The sequence below is a fragment of the Trematomus bernacchii genome, unplaced genomic scaffold, assembly GCF_902827165.1.
Source record: "Trematomus bernacchii unplaced genomic scaffold, fTreBer1.1, whole genome shotgun sequence".
Taxonomy (NCBI): Eukaryota; Metazoa; Chordata; class Actinopteri; order Perciformes; family Nototheniidae; genus Trematomus; species Trematomus bernacchii.
Window position 1 is genome coordinate 4,622,548 of NW_022987689.1, and position 20,158 is coordinate 4,642,705.

A 20,158-nucleotide genomic window follows, 5' to 3' on the forward strand; every position below is an offset into this window, starting at 1 on the left:
CAAGAGAACTGTTGAATATGTATTTCCTGAGAGTGATTAAGCATGCAAGGCTAACTGTGTATGTAGGCCATTTGCACCAGCATCATTTATTAGACTCTCATTAAAACACAGGAGAAAGAGCAGAACATAATGAGGTAGGACCTGGTGGTGTGATGATTTACAGTCCATACTTCAGTGCAGGTTGCTCCCCAGCTGATTCAGGCTGATCAACAGCATCAAAGATGTCCACAGATGTCACTGTTTGGCCCTTTCAGGTTCCAGATCACTGGAGCATATAAAACATTTTTGTAAGAAGAGCTGCAGAGGAGCAGAGGATGTAAACCAGTCAAGAGTCAGGTTTTGCGCACAAGTGTACTGTTGGTCACAAATGCAACACTGTATTGTCCTCACAGCAGTCCATCTCACTGTCACTTCCCTATTCTCATTTGAAAAGCTAATAAACAGATCAATGTACAGCTCGATGGAGGAGGGGGGGAGACAGGTGGAGATGGATGGCGAGGGTCAAGCTGCACAGCTGCACTCACAAAAGACACTTGAGCAGAGAGAGAAATAACTAGCACAATGTTTCCCCCTGATGGATTAAAAAAACATGTTAATCTGAACGCCATGGCTAGTCAACATTTACACGATGTAAAGCCTAAAGCAGTTCCTTTGAAAATGAATCAAAAACAAAGTGCTCCTTGCTGTTCATCCTTTTCATTTTCATTTTAAACAAGTCTCTAAGGAAACAAGTGTAAACGATACATAAATTATTTTTAACTAACTAAATTACTTTTTAACGACAATGGAAAAAGCATTCACCACAGATTTTGTACATATTGAAGTAGCTGCAAAAGATTCCAGTTACAGGCTGCCACAACAAGTGAGCAGACTGATCTTCAATTTAGATTTAAACCACACCACTTAAAAGATCAATTACATCATCAGGTTTCAAGAACACTAAAGCTGTTATGTTGTGTTGATGAATCTTAATGCATGAAAATACCACTGTTTTGTAATATGGCATCTCCTAAGGTTTAACTCAAAATGCAGCACTTTATGTTATATGAATGTATTTCACTGTATTATTACTGTGAGGTCATACATTGAAGACAATTGTGTTTCTGTGCACATCATTTGAGATTAAGAAAAAAACAGAATCCAATACTATGTGCACACACTTGGCCAAATTTTAAATCGTGGGCATTTCTTTCTTGGTGTTTTGCTGACATCTGGTGGACACAATTGAAACGTTTTGACTAAACTGAGTCAAGGTCCAGACATAAACTATATGGGTCCAAAAAGTAATTTGTAAAAAAACATTAAATAACCATTTAATTCAGATATTAATGTATAACATTTAAGAAATCTCCTAATCAAAATACATGCTGAACTGATTTTGGCTTAAAGTTGATCTCAACACTTGTTTCAGGTAACGTAAAAATGAATGAATGACATTTCATATGTGATACGTTGTGTGAATAATGTATTACATTGAATCAGATACATAATTGGTTGAATATAGTTAATGTCAGTTTTCAAGTTATTGTATTTCATTAATGTGCTCTTCGTGTACAAAATATGATTAACCTCTGTACCAATACCTAATATAACGGATATGCTGCTTCAATTACACATTTCCCACTTATATAGATAACTTATGAAGGGAAGTGACGGCTCATGACACATGACTATTTGCACTATTTGCACTTTCATGAAATGACGTAACCCTACCAAACACACTGAGCAACGGGATGCAGAATGAGTCACAGGAATCATTTAGGGGTGATGGTCCATGACTGAGGATTTCAGATTGACCAATTAAGTATCACCTGATTTCATAAAATACACTTTTATTTGAGCAATTTCTTCTGAGAGATTTAGCTAACATTTTAGGTCAATCATAACTTGGGTCATATATTGTGATTTATACTTTACTGTAGTCCACGTTAACAAAAAGTATGGAAATACCACAAAAACTTGAAGTATGTTAATGGTAGGGTATGGCTAGTCTCTGTTTTGAAATCTGTTTGCCCATGTTGAACTCCCCCCTGGTATTTCTCTCCTCAGGTCACAGGGAAGCTTGGGAATGAATGCTAAACATAGATCTGAGCGTGACACATGAGGATTTCCCTGACAGCTGAGAAACTTCCTGCAGGTCAGCTGATGTGTGTTATGCAACCAAGATGCAAACTTCATGGCACCATGCTCAAACGTCACATGTGAAAGTTTGTCATTCTTAATCATTTTAGAAAGATCAAAAATAAAAGCACTGAAGCAGGTATTGCCATATAAACCTGAATATTAGTCTAAAGATAAATATACATTTAACAAAAACTGGAGAAAAGTCCTCTGACCTATATATACATAATGACAGTACAAGAAAGTAAATTATTGCAGGAATTAAAGGGGACCTATCATGCAAAATGCACTTTTGTACGTCTTTTATACATGAATATGTGTCCCCGGTGTTCCAGGGAACTCACCAAGTGTCAGAAAACACAACCCTCTCTATTTTCCTCCATACCCAAATCTCTAAAAAAGGGGCTGCAACGGATCTGATACAGACTGATCCAGATTTGAACACTTCTATGACGTCACAGAAGTGGCGCTACGGCTATTGGGCCAACTCTCCACCTATCAGGGGAATGTGGGGTTGGGCCACGGCCGGCCATTGCTGCTCGAAAGCGCTGGAGACGCTGTAGTACATATGCCAGGAGGCCTGTAAGTGGCGCTGTAGTCTGCCACAAAAGCAGCGAAGAAGACTTCCCGCGCATATGGTAACCATGGTTACCCTTCTGTTTATTCTCCGCTGTGGCTTTTTTTCTCCCTCCCCGATTCAAGCGTTTGCTCCCGCTGCTTTAATTCAATGCAATCCCTCCCCGTCGAGGCAAGCACTGTAATTCTCTCCGGTTAGTCCACCAGCAGATGACAAACACCCACCTCTCCGCCTCTTCCAAGGAACGAGGGGACCGCGCGGCAGAGTTTCAGTTAGGTTTTCTTTCGCCGGTCAAGATGTCCGTTAAAGTTTAAATCTTCCGGACAAAATTAGAAAAGTGCCGGTCAAAGGTCTTCTTTGTTATTTATTGGGCTTTAAAATAAATGAATAACGACTCTATAGGCCTATAATAATATAATAAAACCATAGACTGTATATATAAATGAAACACGGAGGACGGAGATCTTTTTTGCTCCCCCTCTTGACTTGATCAGAGCACAGCTACCCTCTCCTGCAGGGAGGCGTGGTCTCACAGAATCAGCCCCGTAGACAGCAAACAGCACATAGAGCGAAATGAGACATGGCTAAAATGCATGATCTGTTTGGTATTTTGAAAACAGAAACGTATAAATATACCTTATATAGGTATGGCCCTACAATATATCATTTAAATATAGCATGATAGGTCCACTTTAAAAAATGTTTTTAATGCAAGGCCATTGTTTGGAGTTTGACACTTTGGCGCCACCCAGTGATAGTCTGCATATAAAACAGACAGCAATACAAATTTAGTAATGTGCTAATCAAACTCAAGAACTCAGGGAATTAATGATGTTACTGCAACCCATAGACTACACAATTTTTCACTGAGGTTGGCTCTTTGGCAAGTTAAGCTCTTATTAATAATAATTAGAAACAAACAGAATATCCGTAGGCCTACCCTAAACTAATTATAAAAAATATGTGTCCAGTTTGTCCAATGTAGTTATACTATTCCACAATGATTTAAACTCCATTCAGAAGCAGCTAACGTTCAGAACAATAGTGATATACAGTATATATTTATAATATATCTCGATTCACTGGGTCACATGAATTGAAAGCTATTTAAAAAAAATATATATGATCTTCTATTAAAAACATCATTAATCAAGAGGCAATACAAACTAACTGTAAATATTTATTTTGAAATAACACAGTTGTTTTAATTTTCTTTGTTCTGCTTTTCTATGTAGCTGTGTAGTGTACCACTCACTGTTGTTAAAGGGTTTGTATGTAAACAATGTATGATGTTTTGTTCATTACTGAATAAAGAATACACATTTAAAAAAATACTCCAGACAGGGTTTCCGTTCTCTCGGCCATAACAGCAGGGGTATAAACTGTATATGAAGAAGTGTTTAGCCCTATTTACAATATTTCCACATTTCTTCAGCATCTGCATCTAACTTGTTGGTAAAGGTAAGTGACTCTTTAACTTTTTCAGATTCATTTAGCAAGTGTTAAGTGTGTTTCAAACTGTTTGGTAATTAAACAGCGCCACCTAACGCCGCAGTGTCCTCGGTGCTATCATTTAGCGAGCTAACATGTATCTACCATTAATGCAGTTTGACTGTATAAGAAGCTAACATTATGTTATATGACAATCATGTTTCTTGCCACCAAATTATGTTTATTTAATTAAAGTTAAAAACGTACTTCTTAATACTGCTGTTAAACTATATGCTTATTCAGATGAATTGAATAAGTGTTAAATGTAGTTAAGTGAGATAGTTTTAACTGTCAGCGCCAGCTAACATGTAGTAACCTAGGTTCTAGCTTAGTTAGCTAACAATAATCTACGATACTTTGACTCGTATAGAAGATACATCAATGATATGACAATCATAACATGTGTATCACTAAAGCCACTAAATGATATATATATACTTTTTTTTTTTAAACTTTATTTATTTAGACTTTAACTAGAGATACATTTATTCCATGCTAACGTGTATAGTTATTTTTTAGCCCTCTTTCTATGTGGCGGTTTACCTCTGTTGTTAAAAGTTTTGTAAGTAAACAATGCATGTTTATATTGTAATATGGTTATATTATGTTGATGCTTTATATATACAGTCTATGTGTTGATGGAAGAAAAACATAATTTAAAAAAATACTCGACGGGGTTTTCGTTCTCTCGTCCTCAAAAGCAAGGGTGTAAACTTAATATTTATAATTTTTAAGTCCTAGTTTAATTACTTACAATCTTCTTCAGTATCTGCATCCAATTTGTTGGTAAAGGGAAGTGACTCTAGAAATCCAGCTTCGCAGTAGCCTACTATATGATTATTCACATTAATTTAGCAAGTGTTCAGTGTGGTAAAGCGAGATTTAAAAAAACTGTTTTGGCTATTAAACAGCGCCACCTAACGTCTTACTTTCCTACGGGCTATCGTTTAGTTAGCTAACATGTATCCATGTTGATGTGGTTTGATTCAGATAAGCTACATGTAAAGTTTATAATAAACCTAAAATGTGTATTGACAAACGCCACCAAATTATTTAAGTAGCCTATCTTCGACACTAGACTGACAAAATATATTTCTTATGTTGTTGAGTGAATCTCTCCTAAGCTAAAAATCCTGCTTTGCAGAACTGTTTGCTTTTTCAGAGTAATTAAGAAGCTAACGTTAAATGATATGACAATCATAGGTGTAGTTAAGTGAGATGGTCAACTTATTTTACATATTTCATTAAGAGGATCTACCTAAAGTTTACCAAGTATGAATACAGTGATTTATTTGAATAAAGGGATCCCTACTGCAGGCATTCAAAACATAATAATGCTTTACAACCGTTTCTCCTACATTAGTAGTGTTAGCAACAGGTGTTTATATTCAAACGTCTGGGCCCATAGCACTGCTGGCAAAAGCAACATTCTAATCACACATTGCTAGTGAAGCATAGGGTTCTCATGGAGAGGTTCAATCAAGGTTCAAGGTTCAAGGTTCTTTATTTGTCATCCACACATCTATTGAAAAAGAGAGAAAAGGGACGTCATAAAGCTGTTCAGGTAATAAGATTTGTTGTGATTAAAAAAGAAAGTAAATTAAAACTTAAGCTACCCTTATTATTTGTTTATTTTAAAGTTGAGAACATTTTAAAATGCAAATGTTTTGAAAGTTCCCTGTTATGAATTGTGCTATTTAATGCAGTTAATTTACTTGAAATGATAAAATAAACAGTTTTTAGAGTGTAAACCTCACTTTATGCGAAACAATACCAAGGACATGACCTTGGAGTCCTGCTTGACTGTTAAAGCAAATCATGCACCTTTGTTTAGTGATTTTTCTACATTTCTACCTACAGGTACTTGTGTGTTTTCCCATGACATGTCTGAAATTACCTGTCTTATTTACCCCCTACAGTCAGGCTAGATCTGCACCGGAGGCTAACTACTTAGACTATGTTTTTGGTAGGTCTCTGAGGAGTACCGGAGGAAGGAGATATAATGACGGATAAGGAGGGGAATTTCGGCTGCTCCTTGCAGGAGCTGCGCTTCCTCATGGAGCTAAGAGGAGAAGAATCCTGTGCAATGATCAAGGAGACTTATGGAGATGTCAACGGACTGTGTTCCCTGCTGGGAACATCACCTGTCAATGGTAAATATGATGAGGAACACTGCTTCTGTGTTTGGTGTCTCTGGTTACTGCCAGATGTTGCATCACACCAAGTTTCAAAGACGGACAAATCCTTGAAATGAACAGAAGACAACCTTATATATGTATGTTCTTATAATATTAGACATGTTTGCCAATAATACAGCCCAACAGATTTGGAATCTATGGACATTTTGACCCCCCCCCCCCCACCCCCCTTGAATTTTGAAACGCATATTGTTAGCGAAGCATTACGGCAAATTATACGAGTCTCTTAAGATAGAGATTCCAGAAGGTCTCTAAAACAAAAAGAATATATTCAATAAACTGAGTGGGTGGGACATGTGTCTGATATTGTCTTTGTGTCTCCTGCTGCAGGTTTGGATGGAACAGTAGAGGACATCAACAGAAGGCAAAAGGAGTATGGACAAAACATCCTCCCTCCTCAAAAGGCAAAAACCTTTCTGCAGTTGGTGTGGAAAGCCCTGAATGATGTCACACTCATCATCCTCCAAGTGGCAGCCATCATTTCTCTAGCACTTTCCTTCTACAGTCCACCCAGTGCTGACAGACAGCGTGAGTTTAGATTGTGCTTTTAAACAATCAAATGAAACCTTTACATCTTCAAATAAGTATCTTTCTGTAACTTTTATTTTGAACCTGTGTGTAGACACCTCACAGCTTATTTTCAGGTACAAAAAATAGCTGTTTTAATTATATTAAAGTTTAATGCCACACATTGTAAGTGGGGTGGCAGCTTTGAGTGACAGATGGGTACGTCTCAGGTCACTCTTCCTCAGCCTTTTACTCAGTGGAAGATCCGCATGGAGCTTCTAAAGTTTGATTTTCATTGCATATTTAAATTGTACCTGTTTTAATATCATCATCATCATCATTTAAGTCTTTTCAATAAACATATGAAAACATTAGATATTTTCTTTTCTCCTTTTCTATGACATGTATATGATGTAGGTCAGCACTGTTTGAGCGGTTAAATAAGCAAGGTAAAATAATGTAATGTTGACACACGTTGCCTCTGTTCAGACTGCGGCAAAGCGGCCGGCGGCGTGGTGGAGGACAGTGAGGCGGAGGCTGGATGGATCGAAGGTGTAGCCATCCTCCTGTCTGTGGTCTGCGTCGTCCTGGTGACAGCCTTCAACGACTGGAGTAAGGAGAAGCAGTTCCGCGGGCTCCAGAGCCGCATCGATCAGGAGCAGAAGTTCACCGTGGTCCGGGCAGGGCACGTGATCCAGATCCTCGTGTCGGAGATTGTCGTCGGAGACATCGCACAAGTCAAATATGGTAAGAGGAAAAAGTGGATCAGCTAAAACACAGCTCACCGTGGATTGAAAGTGATGAAGACTGCCAAAATAACTGCTTGCAATATAGCTATTTGGAAATGCTTTACGTTGTCAGTTTTGACAGGGTTGCACTTGCAATTTTGTATTTGACATGACATCTAGCTCTTGCTCCTTTTGAATTGGACTATTTATCAGATATGGGAGAATTCTCAAACTAAACACACATAGTCTAATTACGAGGTCTTGCGTTATAATTGTAAGTCATTTTAGACATAAGCATCTTAAAAAAGTGAATGTAGCATAATGAAATTGAGGTGTCCTAGGAAAACTACTATTGAAAATCTTCAATTTGTTCAGTAACGCTCTCAGTTCAATGTGACAATGACTCTGGCTCTCAGAGAAGAACACAGTTCTAATGTCTTCTTTTGTAGACAGAATAATCGTGTCCGAAAGTTGTTTCAATACAATCATTTTATTTTTGTTATCCTCCAGTCCTCATGTGACAGATACAATGTTGTGATGAGGACCTGATGAGGGTGAGCTGTTGTTACAGTGTACCTGTTGGTTGTTTTTCCAGGTGACCTCCTGCCTACTGACGGCGTCCTGATCCAGGGTAACGATCTGAAAATTGATGAGAGCTCTCTGACCGGGGAGTCGGATCATGTGAAGAAGAGTGTCGACAACGACCCCATGTTGCTGTCAGGTGCTCCACTCTTCTCCATTCACATGAAAACACAGCAGGAAAAAGGACCATGACCGATAAACAACATCCATATTATTTCCATTCAATTTATTTGATTTAAATACCACTTTACCCCAATAATCGTGATCTCAGTAAGGTCCAGAATAATCCAAAAGCCCTACCGTCTGAAGCTTCCATCATGATCAACTCCTGTCTCTCCCCCTCAGGTACCCATGTGATGGAGGGCTCTGGCAAGATGTTGGTCACTGCTGTTGGAGTGAACTCTCAGACTGGAATCATCTTCGCGCTGCTTGCTGCTGGTGAGGAAGATGACAGTGATGATGTTGGTGAGGAAGATGACAGTGATGATGCTGGTGAGGAAGATGACAAACAAAAGAAAGAGCAGGTGGACAACAAAGGTAAGTTCAGAACACAAAGTAATCTGATTATTCTAGAGACTGCTTACCATGAATCATTATAACTTTAGTGCTTCATTCAAGTAGTTGAAGTTTGATCTTTAGTCATAACAATACAGATTTCAGTCTCTTAGACTACATCGACCAACATCACCTGCTATGCTGGGTTAAACCTGGCTTCATTGACTCGACTTGTGTGTTATTGCCTTCCTATCCTCTGTAGGACAAAACGATGATGACGTTGTGATGGACATGCAGCCGCTCAACGAGGATGGACAACCAGAAAAGAAGAAAAATCTATCAACGAAGACCAAGTCAGTCCTCCAGTTGAAGCTGAACAACCTGACCATGCAGATCGGCAAAGCAGGTACTGATTATATTAAATCATATCATTGTTTGGCCTTCTATTACAGTTTGTAACCTTAATAACTTAACTACATGATTGTCTGTGCACATAAAACTTACACACACACACACACACACATGTATTTGTCTCTCCTTTTGTCTAATAATACAAATCACAACTGTCAAAAAACTACCATACAAAGCATGATTTCACCATCATGAGTTCCAGTGTGTGGTGAAACAATGACCTCCCACTCTCATACAAGGGTGGTCCTCTTCCCTTTTGAAAATCAATGTAGACACTCCATTGATAACTCATCGTCATCTCATGAGAAAAACTGGGTTTTAGTCTCAGTTTACTCTCAATTTGGTCTCTGCATGAAAACACTTTTCACTGCTCATTACTGAACTCAAATGTCTTTTCGTCTGTGTCTTCAGGACTGCTCATGTCGTCTCTCACCGTCCTCATCCTCATCACTCGCTTCCTGATCGATACCTTCTGGGTGCAGGGTGTTCCCTGGTCCAGCGACTGTATGCCCATCTACGTGCAGTTCTTGGTCAAGTTCTTGATCATCGGTGTGACGGTGCTGGTGGTGGCTGTGCCTGAAGGTCTCCCTCTGGCAGTCACCATCTCCCTGGCCTATTCAGTCAAGGTCTGTTAGTACACAACATTACACAGCCTGTCACTCACACACTGAACATGTACAGTCAACAGCATTAGGTTAAGGACAACATTTGCTGCATTCCATGTTGGTGTTAAGCCTTTCAAAAATGTCCACTGCCAGACAATCCTGTCTGAAACACTGTTCATTCTGTAAATGTTTGCAGTAAATTCAGAATAAAGCACTTCAAATGGGGTAACTCTGAATTCCCCATTTGTCAGAAAATGATGAAGGACAACAACTTGGTTCGCCACCTGGACGCCTGTGAGACGATGGGCAACGCCACAGCCATCTGTTCCGACAAGACAGGCACGCTGACGATGAACCGCATGACGGTCGTGCAGGCTTTCATTGCAGGGCGCTATTACAAAGGGTTGCCGGGGCTGAAAGACATCCCAGCATCGGCCATGGATCTGCTCACCACGGGCATAGGGGTCAACTGCGCGTACACCTCCAAGATACTGGTGAGATTTAAAAATACCTGTCCATTCAGGAAGCTCAAGGAAGTGTTTCCCACTGGTGGTCCCGTTATTTTGCTATTTTTAATCATTTTCTGGCTTCTGGTTATGGACAGCTTGCCATGGTTTACTAATTACTAAAGAAGCCACATTTGTCATTACAGATCTCCAAATTGTCATATATTTGATCTAAGGCCCTGGAAAACATTGAGCACTTCTTATCTGATTTGTTGTTGTGTGTTGCCAATGCTATTGGATTGATGTTATTGTCATGTGCTGCTGCATTTGATTCACACACCCTTTAAAGAACCTGATTTGTAATGAAATACATTTAACTTCTGCTGTGATTTGGCACCCTCTCTGCTGCTGTTTCCTGCAGGCTCCAGAGAAGAAGTGTGGGCTCCCTAGCCAGATAGGAAACAAGACCGAGTGTGCCTTATTGGGATTCTCCCTCAAGCTGGGCCGAGACTACCAGGCCATCCGCGACAAAATACCAGAAGAGAGTCTCTTCAAGGTCTACACCTTCAACTCGGAGAGGAAGTCGATGAGCACCGTGCTATATAACCCTGATGGCAGCTACCGAATGTTCAGCAAGGGGGCCTCTGAGATCCTGCTCTTGAAGTAGGTTTGCTGCTACTGATCACACAACTCTGGCTCAGTTATATGATGATTACATGACTCTTTCCTGTTGTTCCAGGTGTTGTATGATCCTGGCATCCAGCGGCGAGGCAATTCCCTTCAGAACTCGGAAACGAGTAGAAATTATGAAGCAGTTGATCGAGCCGATGGCGTCTCAGGGCCTCAGGACCATCTGCCTCGCTTACAAAGATTTCCCAGCCGCTGACGGAGAGCCCAACTGGGAAGACGAGGAAGACATCCTCAGCAACCTCACCTGCATCGCTGTGGTCGGCATCGAAGACCCTGTACGACCTGAGGTACGTCAACTCAGTCTTTACAAAGGGACACATGGAGGCAACCAGTCAATAACAGTACAAATACACAGTATGTCAGCACTTTGTGAGGCTTTGCAACTAGTGGAATTATGAAATGTGTCTCTTTTAAGCGTGTTAGAGAGAGAAAATAATTCTGATAACTATCTGTGCTGATATTTAGAGGAGCTCTAGAGGTAAACGGGAGACATTCGTTTGAAGGAGAGAAGTTTTGGGAACACTTTATGACAATGAGTGTATCAACAGAATCTTTGAGCACCTTACCTTATTGTTTCTTCTGTTGTCCTCATCAGGTACCAGAAGCTATCAGAAAGTGCCAGCAGGCCGGGATCACTGTCCGCATGGTAACCGGGGACAACATCATTACTGCCCGGGCCATAGCCTGCAAATGTGGCATCCTGAACCCTGGAGAGGACTTCCTGTGTATGGACGGCAAGGAGTTCAACCGACTGATCCGCAACAGACAGGGAGAGGTCAGACAAAGATAGACTGAATCACAGACATCAGTGTATGATCTCAATCTATCATGACCCCTCACATTTCTTTGTAGTTCCAACAAATTCACATTTTAGCACTTCTGGCACTATACACATTGTGAAAGGTACATTTTAGATGTTGCGTCGAAGACTTTTGTCTTTTTTTAATTTCCTGTCCCTGATATGTTCTCAGAACCACTTTAATTCTCTTCTTAACCCTTGTAGGCACACTAACAACTGTTTTAGGGGAAACTAACCTAATTTCAGTCTGCTACACTGATTTAAATGTATGTTACTCAACTAACACTTCATGTTTATCTCGTTTTGGTTTTTGTGCAGATTGACCAGGGGCTCATCGACAAGATTTGGCCGAATCTGAGAGTCCTTGCCAGATCGTCTCCGACCGACAAATACAATCTGGTCAAAGGTGAGCCACACTAAACGAGGTCAAGGAGAGTCGTAGGGGTCACATAGACGGGGATTGGGACAAGTATGGCAATGTAATAAAAACATCAAAATCAATGGAAAGCAAACTTTTAATGTAAGCATATATACAAATTCAGAGCAAACCCTGAACCCTACATTTAAGAAATAGATAAAACATGCTGAAAGGAGGGGCTCAAAACAACAGAGAACAACTGTGTTCTAGCTGTTTTCAAAGACCATCAGAATGTTGCCCTTAAGTGTGTCTAAGCCGCGTGTGTTCATCATTACTCAGGTATCATCGACAGCACTGTGCTGGAGAAGAGGCAGGTTGTCGCGGTAACTGGAGATGGAACAAATGACGGCCCTGCCCTCAAGAAAGCGGATGTTGGCTTTGCCATGGTAACTATTGGCGCTAATGTCATCAGACTGATTCTTATTGCAAACTTTGTACAATTATTACTTTAACAAATTACTATTGATTTGATAAACGGAAAATATAAAAGGATTGATTCTGATTATGTTTTTCTACGATCAACCGTTTTAGGCTATTCCTCTAAGAAAACAAATATTGATGAATTCATGATCCACCTGCGATGCAACACCAGTCCTGGTCTAAACCTAGGCTCAGAGTCAGTTCTGGTGTAAGCTTTGCGTTGACTAACTACCATGCTGTGTTGTGCAGGGCATTGCAGGGACGGACGTGGCGAAGGAGGCGTCTGACATCATCCTGACAGACGATAACTTCAGCAGCATCGTGCAGGCAGTGAAGTGGGGCAGGAATGTTTACGACAGCATCTCCAAGTTCCTGCAGTTCCAGCTCACAGTCAATGTGGTCGCCGTCATCGTGGCCTTCACCGGGGCCTGTATCACCCAGGTGACAGCCTCCTGACACCTCTGCTGCCTACACGATGGGTGGACAGAATGACTTTAAATATTCACCCACACACTCACCCTGTTGCTAAAAAAGGCTGCTGAGCTACCATAAGGTGCTGGGTGGGCCAGCCTCAAAGACGGTGTAGACGAGTGAACTACACATGGCTTCAAACGGGAACATTTTAAACTTGATCAAACTGAGTGTTTTAAATTGAAGCGTGGCAGTTCTGGATATCAATGTAGACTGAGCGACTCTGACAGAATGTGTGTGTGTGTGTGTGTGTGTGTGTGTGTGTGTGTGTGTGTGTGTGTGTGTGTGTGTGTGTGTGTGTGTGTGTGTGTGTGTGTGTGTGTGTGTGTGTGTGTGTGTGTGTGTGTGTGTGTCTGTGTGTGTGTGTGTGTGTGTACTTGTGTGTGTGTACTTGTGTGTGTACTTGTGTGTTGCCAGGACTCTCCTCTAAAAGCTGTGCAGATGCTGTGGGTGAACCTCTTAATGAAAACCTTTGCTTCACTGGCTCTGGCCACCGAGCAGCCAACCGACGCGCTGCTGCTCAGGAAACCCTACGGCCGCGACAAGCCCCTCATTTCTCACACCATGATGAAGAACATTGTCGGACACGCCATCTACCAGCTGACCGTAATCTTCACCCTGATCTACCATGGTCAGTGAACGCAGCAAACCTTAGTGGTCTAAAACGGGCTCACTTAAAACCTCCTAATAAGAAACATTTGAACAATAGCCTTTTTACAACTGACTTACTAATTAATGATTAATTACTTTGACCCTCCCTTTCACAGGTGAGATTTTGCTCAACATTGCCAGTGGCAGAAACGCCCCCCTCCACGCCCCGCCCTCTGTACACTACACCATAGTGTTCAACACGTTTGTACTCATGCAAATCTTCAATGAGATCAACGCAAGGAAGATCCATGGAGAGAGAAACGTGTTCAGGGGGATTTTCAAAAACACCATCTTCTGCGTCATGCTCCTGGGAACCTTCGTCTCCCAGGTAACCTGGGAGGGCTATCGTCACACCTGGTCTGGTTCACAGTGAGGAGTGATGAAAGATTCGCTGAATGATGCTGTGTCTCCCTTCCTCCTGTAGATCCTCATTGTGCAGGTTGGGGGCTCACCCTTCAGCTGTGTGGCTCTGAACTGGCAGCAGTGGCTGGTCTGTGGCTGTCTGGGTCTAGGCAGCCTGCTGTGGGGACAGGTGAGACAGGGATGACATGCAATTAAACATTGACCTGGTCCTTTCTGCAGCTGATCATCATTAGACAGTAAAAACAGTCTACAAACATGTTCAGCTCATACAGATAGTGTTGCCGATGTGTCTTATTGTTGTGTATTATTACCCCGTCTCTCAGGTGGTGTCCAGCATCCCAAGCTGCTGCTACCCGAAGGTTCTAAAGCCTGCGACTCGTGCAGAAAAGTGACCGCACTGAGAAGAGGAGCCAGGGGCCTGTGGAAGAACCACACATGCTGCCTGGCCTGGTCTCATACAATTAAGTGGTGCTGCCCTCATTGTATTTGTATTATTAGTTTTTAGTTATTATTATAAGTTCCTTTCTTATTATATATAAGATATCTTCATTTTGTGTTTCCTGTCTGGCCCTCGCTTCATATTTCTTTATTTTTGAATGATCTAAATAAAGTAATCTCTGAAAATGCTCATGAAGTCTACAATCTGAACCATGTTGGTGGCATAAGGATGTTCTAAATACTACATGTGTTGACAATAAATGCACATTATACGAGGGGATTGTAAATAAAAGGACTACATTTAAAATATACAGTCGTATCACCTCTAGGTGCAAACAGAGTTGCCCTTTCAAAATCTACTAATTTCATATTGCAGAATAAAGAGCAGTCAATGGTGCTTTAAAAAGTATTTATTATTTTGCTAACATGTGTGAAAACTGAAAAGTCAAAGCCTCATTAGGCTGCCTATTATCTCAAACAATGATGCAGATATACATAAGCTCTTGTTAAATTAGATAAAGTGAATATATGTAATATTTATTTCATGAAAAATATCAGTCATTTAAATTATGAAATTGCTGTTAAATGTCTTTGACATTCATACAAATATCTGCATTAGGAAAATGACTACACTTGTTTATAAGGGCTGGATTAAGCTCATACATCTGTTGTTATGACATATGCATAGATACACAATGACATCTCAGTGCAGCGAGATCTCTGATATCATGAGTCTCTTCTTACCCTGATGAACGGACTTCGATCCATCTGTGCTTTTAAAATCAGTGCTAAACTCTATCAGTCATTCCTCGGGGCACTAATCCATGAGCAACTGGCATTATGATGATTATGATAAAAATGTCTAACCATTTTAAAACTTAAAGTGGACCTATCATGCTATATTTGAATAATATAGTGTAGGACCATACCTATATAAGGCATATTTATACTTTTTTTTTTCAAAATACCAAACAGATCATGCATTTTAGCCATGCCTCATTTCGCTCAATTTGACATTTTTTAGCTCTGTTTTTGCAAGGGCAGATTCTGTAAGAACAGCACCACCTACAGGCCTGGCATATGTACTACAGCGTCTCCAGCGCTTTCGAACGGCAATGGCCGTGGCTGTCTCCTCCTGATTGGTGGAGTTGGCCCAATAGCCATAGCGCCACTGTCCTGACGTCAGGACAGTGTTCAAATCTGGATCAGTTTTGATCAGATCCGTTGCAGCCCCTTTTTTAGAGATTTGGGTATGGAGGAAAATAGAGAGGGTTGTGTTTTCTGACACTTGGTGAGTTCCCTGGAACACCAGGGACACATATTCATGTATACAAGACGTACAAAAGTGCATTTTGCATTATAGGTCCCCTTTAACCAAAAGGTGAAAAATATGTTGTTCAGTTACACAACCACTGGCTTCACACATCACTTGGATGGTGTGCTTTAAGGGGACATATACTTTGGTTGTAATGTGCTATGTGAAATATAAAGATGAACCTTTATTGCTCCTCATATAATGAGTAAGGGGTAATATTTCTGTGTGCCCAGTCTCTGCTTTTCTTGTCCTGCTTGCATGACAAATAGATGTAAGTTGAGTATCTAGTTGCCTTTCTGTGTATGGTAGTGAAAGAGGACAAAGATTGTGCATACAATATAATGTCTTATGCAAGTTGCCATTCCTTTGTTTCACCACTGTAACAACCACTGGTGTCCTATCAATGCAAGTTGGTCCCTTATATGTGCATTACACAAATACAAATCAACCATTATTACTGCAAAATGAGCATAACCTGCCTTAAATAGTAGGATGATTTGTATTCCTTCTCTAGAAAAAGGGAGTATCAACAACTAATAGTATTTTTTATATAAACCGTGGTAAAGAAACCACACTATGCTTTGATTTGCTTAAAAAATCCACTGCTCATTGCCTATATGCTTTGTATTCAGCATGTGCTTATTCAGGCCACCATGTACAGCTTCATGTGTTACATCGCCTCCTCCATGAAGCCTCGCCTCCAACACGGCAGGTATCACTGCAGGGACGACTCGCCACACATTAACCCGAGTAAAAAACAAAACACCAATTGATTCAACATTATTCTATCCCTTATTCTTCTGCATTTTTGACATATTTCGTCAGTTCTGTGGCTGTTGACGCAGCGGTACCCAGGAGGCAGGGCCAGACTGGGACAATAAGTCAGGCCGGGAATTATACACCCAGCCAGCCCACTACCAGTTTTTTTTGTGCCATTTTGCTGGATTTAGTTGTAAATATTTTCAGCGTTGCTGCCCATAGTAATAGCCCTATAGTTTAAATCTACCCAATAATACATATGGACAGGGGATACTATTTTAAAAAATGTGCACATTTATTTGGGAACCTATCCATTTGAACATATACATAAATGGTGACCAGTTTGAGACCCACTGAGATATCTGTTAACTATCGAAACCCTCACGCTATAATGGAGCCTCGCAAGTCGCAACCGTGCCGCGCCACACTATGCGCCCCTAGATTCCACCGGGTCCGTCTGCGTCGTGTCACGGCTGCGCCGCGGTTTTGGTCCGGCGTCATACCCTACCGGGCGCGTTTCAGAAGCATTTCAGAAGCGGAGCGTCTTGCCTCGCAGTTTTTGTTGATTTGGGCATATTTCCTGGACAGGCTACTTTGTACAGACAAAGATAATAATAATTGTAATATTCCAGTTATAAACGACATGAATCAAAGATGTGTTGCTGTATTTTAGTGGTAAAAAAATGCATTCATCATCATAATTATTCTATATATATAATGTACACAGTGCCTGTAAACCGGAGGAGAACGCTGGCATTTCTCCTCCTACAGTACTTGAAAGACTATGGATGGAGGGATAGGGTCTGCAAAATTAGTTTATTTTGGGGATGGGCCGGATGCTGTCACCGTTCCACTTCCTGCCCGGCGCCTCTGCAACGCCTCTGTCACCATAGATATAAAGTTTAACTAGATGGCTCAAGGGGGAGTCGCCAGTGTCACTACCCGATCCGTCCACCTGCCCGGTCGGTACTGCGCATGTGCGAGATGGTCCGCCATATTGGACAACTACATACGGCAACTCTAATAGGACACTTGACACAGTGGCTTTTGGCAAAGCAGAAAAAGAACTGATAGAGATGAGTTATTGTTATTACAACGTGACTTCACTATTATTTAACAACTCTTTTTATTGGGTTCTTTTATTTGGGGTTAAGTACATTGTTAGAATAAGTGAGACATGGATTTAACTTCTGTTAGACAGCTGTCATACTGAATAAATATTTACTGTGAATGTATGCAAAAATGTATGGCATATAGCTGTCTAACAGAAGTTAAATCCATTTCTCACTTATTCTGACAATGTACTTAACCCCAAATAAAAGAACCCAATAAAAATAGTTGTTAAATAATAGTGAAGTCACGTTGTAATAACAATAACTCATCTCTCTCGGTTTTTTGAGTTTTCTTTGTGTGCTTTGCCAAAAGCCACTGTGTCAAGTGTCCTAGTTGGGTTGCCGTACGGAGTTGTGCAATATGGCGGACCATCTCGCACATGCGCAATACAGATCGGGCAGGTGGACGGATCGGGTAGTGACAGCCAGCGTAGCTCACCGGCGGCCATCTTGCCACAGTCAACAACTACTGCTACAGCTGTTGAGTGATAAGGTGTAAGGTGAGTGATCTGCACAAAAATACTCTTAACTCGCTGAAATCTTGACTGATTTACAAACGGTTTGGTTTATTATAAACGTTATTAGCATGGCTATGATACAGGAGACAACAAGACATGCTGAAAAAAAAAGTTCATGATTATAATTATAAGTAGCCTATGCAGTATCATAACTACATCTTTGAAGTTTATAACAAACCAAACCGTTTGAAAATTGGTTGAAAATTGAGCAATAATGTACCATAGACATTATTAGACACCTATAAGGGGCGTTCACACCAAGTACTTTTCCCACAGTAGTTCATGAGAACTTTAGTTCATGAGAGCTCCTTTAGTTCTGATGAACTAAAGCAGATCACGTTCACACCAAAATGAGTTCCTGGGGGTGGATTAGGCAAATGAGCCGCTGACGTCACTTCTTCTTCTTCTGCTTTTGGGTTTACTGGCAGGCCGCAAACAACTTCACGGCGAGTACAGTAGGTGGCGGTATGCACCTTAAAGTAGCAATTCGCCAAAAAACCGAGAGAAGAAGAAAAAAAACTTCCGCTTCCGCTGTATGCTTCTGTTTACCTTCCGACCTCAGACACGGTATGGAGTTGACGTTTTGGTGGTCGTGTTATACAGCTTCGTAACGGAGTTATTTAAGCCAATAACTCAGCCACAAATACAAATACAGATCGACCATTCAAATGCAATAGAAATGCTGAGTCGGAGGCGAAGGCGGTTAAGAAGCCTTAACAAAAGGATTGGACGACGAAAGCACATGCTATGTTGCCGAGGATGATGGCCGTTATCACGCCCAAAGAACAGCAATGGTACGTTCATTAAATCACATTAATACTATCTAATGTAGGATTTATGGAGTTATGTAGGGCTAATTTGTGTCTTTGTATGTGTTCCAGATATGCGAATACTACGGAACTCTGGGTGAACAATAGAACGTCGGCCTGGTGGGAGGTGGTGCCAACATGTGCAGTGGATCAAAGATTTCCGAATGTCCAAGGGCTCTTTTCAACTCCTCTGTATTCGCCTGGAAGCAACGTTGTGGAGAGGCATCTGAACAGCATGGAAATTGTAAATTGACAATAAAGCTGATATTTTGTACAGTGCATTTGGTTCTCTCTTTTATTTACCAGTCAACAGACACAATTACAATAGTGCAGACACACCTTAGTGCAAAGATTAAATGTCAGTATCAAAACAGTACTCATACTGTATATTTGTATATTAATGAGTTTATTATGTTAAATGTGTGTTAAAGACAATGGGATGAGGTTGAAAGCTCTTTAAAAACGTTTGTATACACACATGTTAAGCATGCACACCTGAAGAACTACGTTACACACACACAGGTTAGTCTGTGTACCGCTGCACTGCTGCTGGTTTAAACAAAGACAGTCATGATGCTAGTGCTGTGCATGTAGGTTCTCTTTTATTTATCAGCAGCAGATCAATAAGTGTCAGTAGTATCAAAACAATATAATAACAGTGGCAATATATATATATATATATATATATATATATATATATATATATATATAATAACAATAGGTAGGCTCAGCAGCAGACACACCTTAGTGCAAAGTTAGGTGTCAGTATTAATAACAGTGGCATATATATATATATAATCACAATAATACAAAATTAACTCTCCCAGGTGTAGGCAATTTGGGGTGAAGTGTCTTGCCCAGGGACACAACGACATCCTGACTGCAGTGGGGTTTGAACCTGTGCTCCCCTGATCCGAACACCAACGCACCAGACCACTGCACCACACGCCTCCCAACAAGTCATTGTACAGTTTATCAACGACAAGTTTTCTTAATTTTTGTATTGAAGGCCTGTTGGATTTAATCAGCTCGCTTAGCACTGCCAGAAGCCCAGCCTGAAAGGTATTTTGTTGCTCCACCTCGATTCCTGGGCCTTGTGTGAATGCAGCAGCCGTTCGTCGTGCATCTCCTTGGCACGCAGGTCCTCATTCTCCTTGCTGACCATGGCACGGCGGTCCATCGCCATGATGGTGTCAAGGAAGCTGTCATCGCGTGCCCACTTTCCTAAGGTGAA

At 40.9% G+C, this 20,158-nt stretch overlaps 1 protein-coding gene across 1 annotated transcript; it reads left to right on the forward strand.

Moving 5' to 3' along the window:
- Nucleotides 1-6,108: 6,108 nt before the first annotated feature.
- LOC117488716 (plasma membrane calcium-transporting ATPase 1-like) lies at nt 6,109-14,375 on the forward strand. Its single transcript, XM_034137771.1, has 18 exons — nt 6,109-6,342; nt 6,718-6,915; nt 7,384-7,641; nt 8,218-8,343; nt 8,550-8,741; nt 8,962-9,105; nt 9,522-9,736; nt 9,967-10,209; nt 10,583-10,824; nt 10,901-11,138; nt 11,447-11,626; nt 11,969-12,056; nt 12,348-12,454; nt 12,738-12,929; nt 13,377-13,590; nt 13,727-13,938; nt 14,035-14,142; nt 14,297-14,375. The coding sequence occupies exons 1-18, from the start codon at nt 6,192-6,194 to the stop codon at nt 14,363-14,365; spliced, it is 3,177 nt and encodes a 1,058-aa protein (XP_033993662.1). The 5' UTR covers nt 6,109-6,191; the 3' UTR covers nt 14,366-14,375.
- Nucleotides 14,376-20,158: the final 5,783 nt, after the last annotated feature.

Bases quoted from the DNA above. Each gene is read 5' to 3' on its own strand.
- LOC117488716 (XM_034137771.1), top strand. From the start codon at position 6,192: ATGACGGATAAGGAGGGGAATTTCGGCTGCTCCTTGCAGGAGCTGCGC. The intron at 12,930-13,376 runs GTGACAGCCTCC...GTGTGTTGCCAG, and splicing joins CCGGGGCCTGTATCACCCAG to GACTCTCCTCTAAAAGCTGT. The intron at 13,939-14,034 runs GTAACCTGGGAG...TTCCTCCTGTAG, and splicing joins TGGGAACCTTCGTCTCCCAG to ATCCTCATTGTGCAGGTTGG.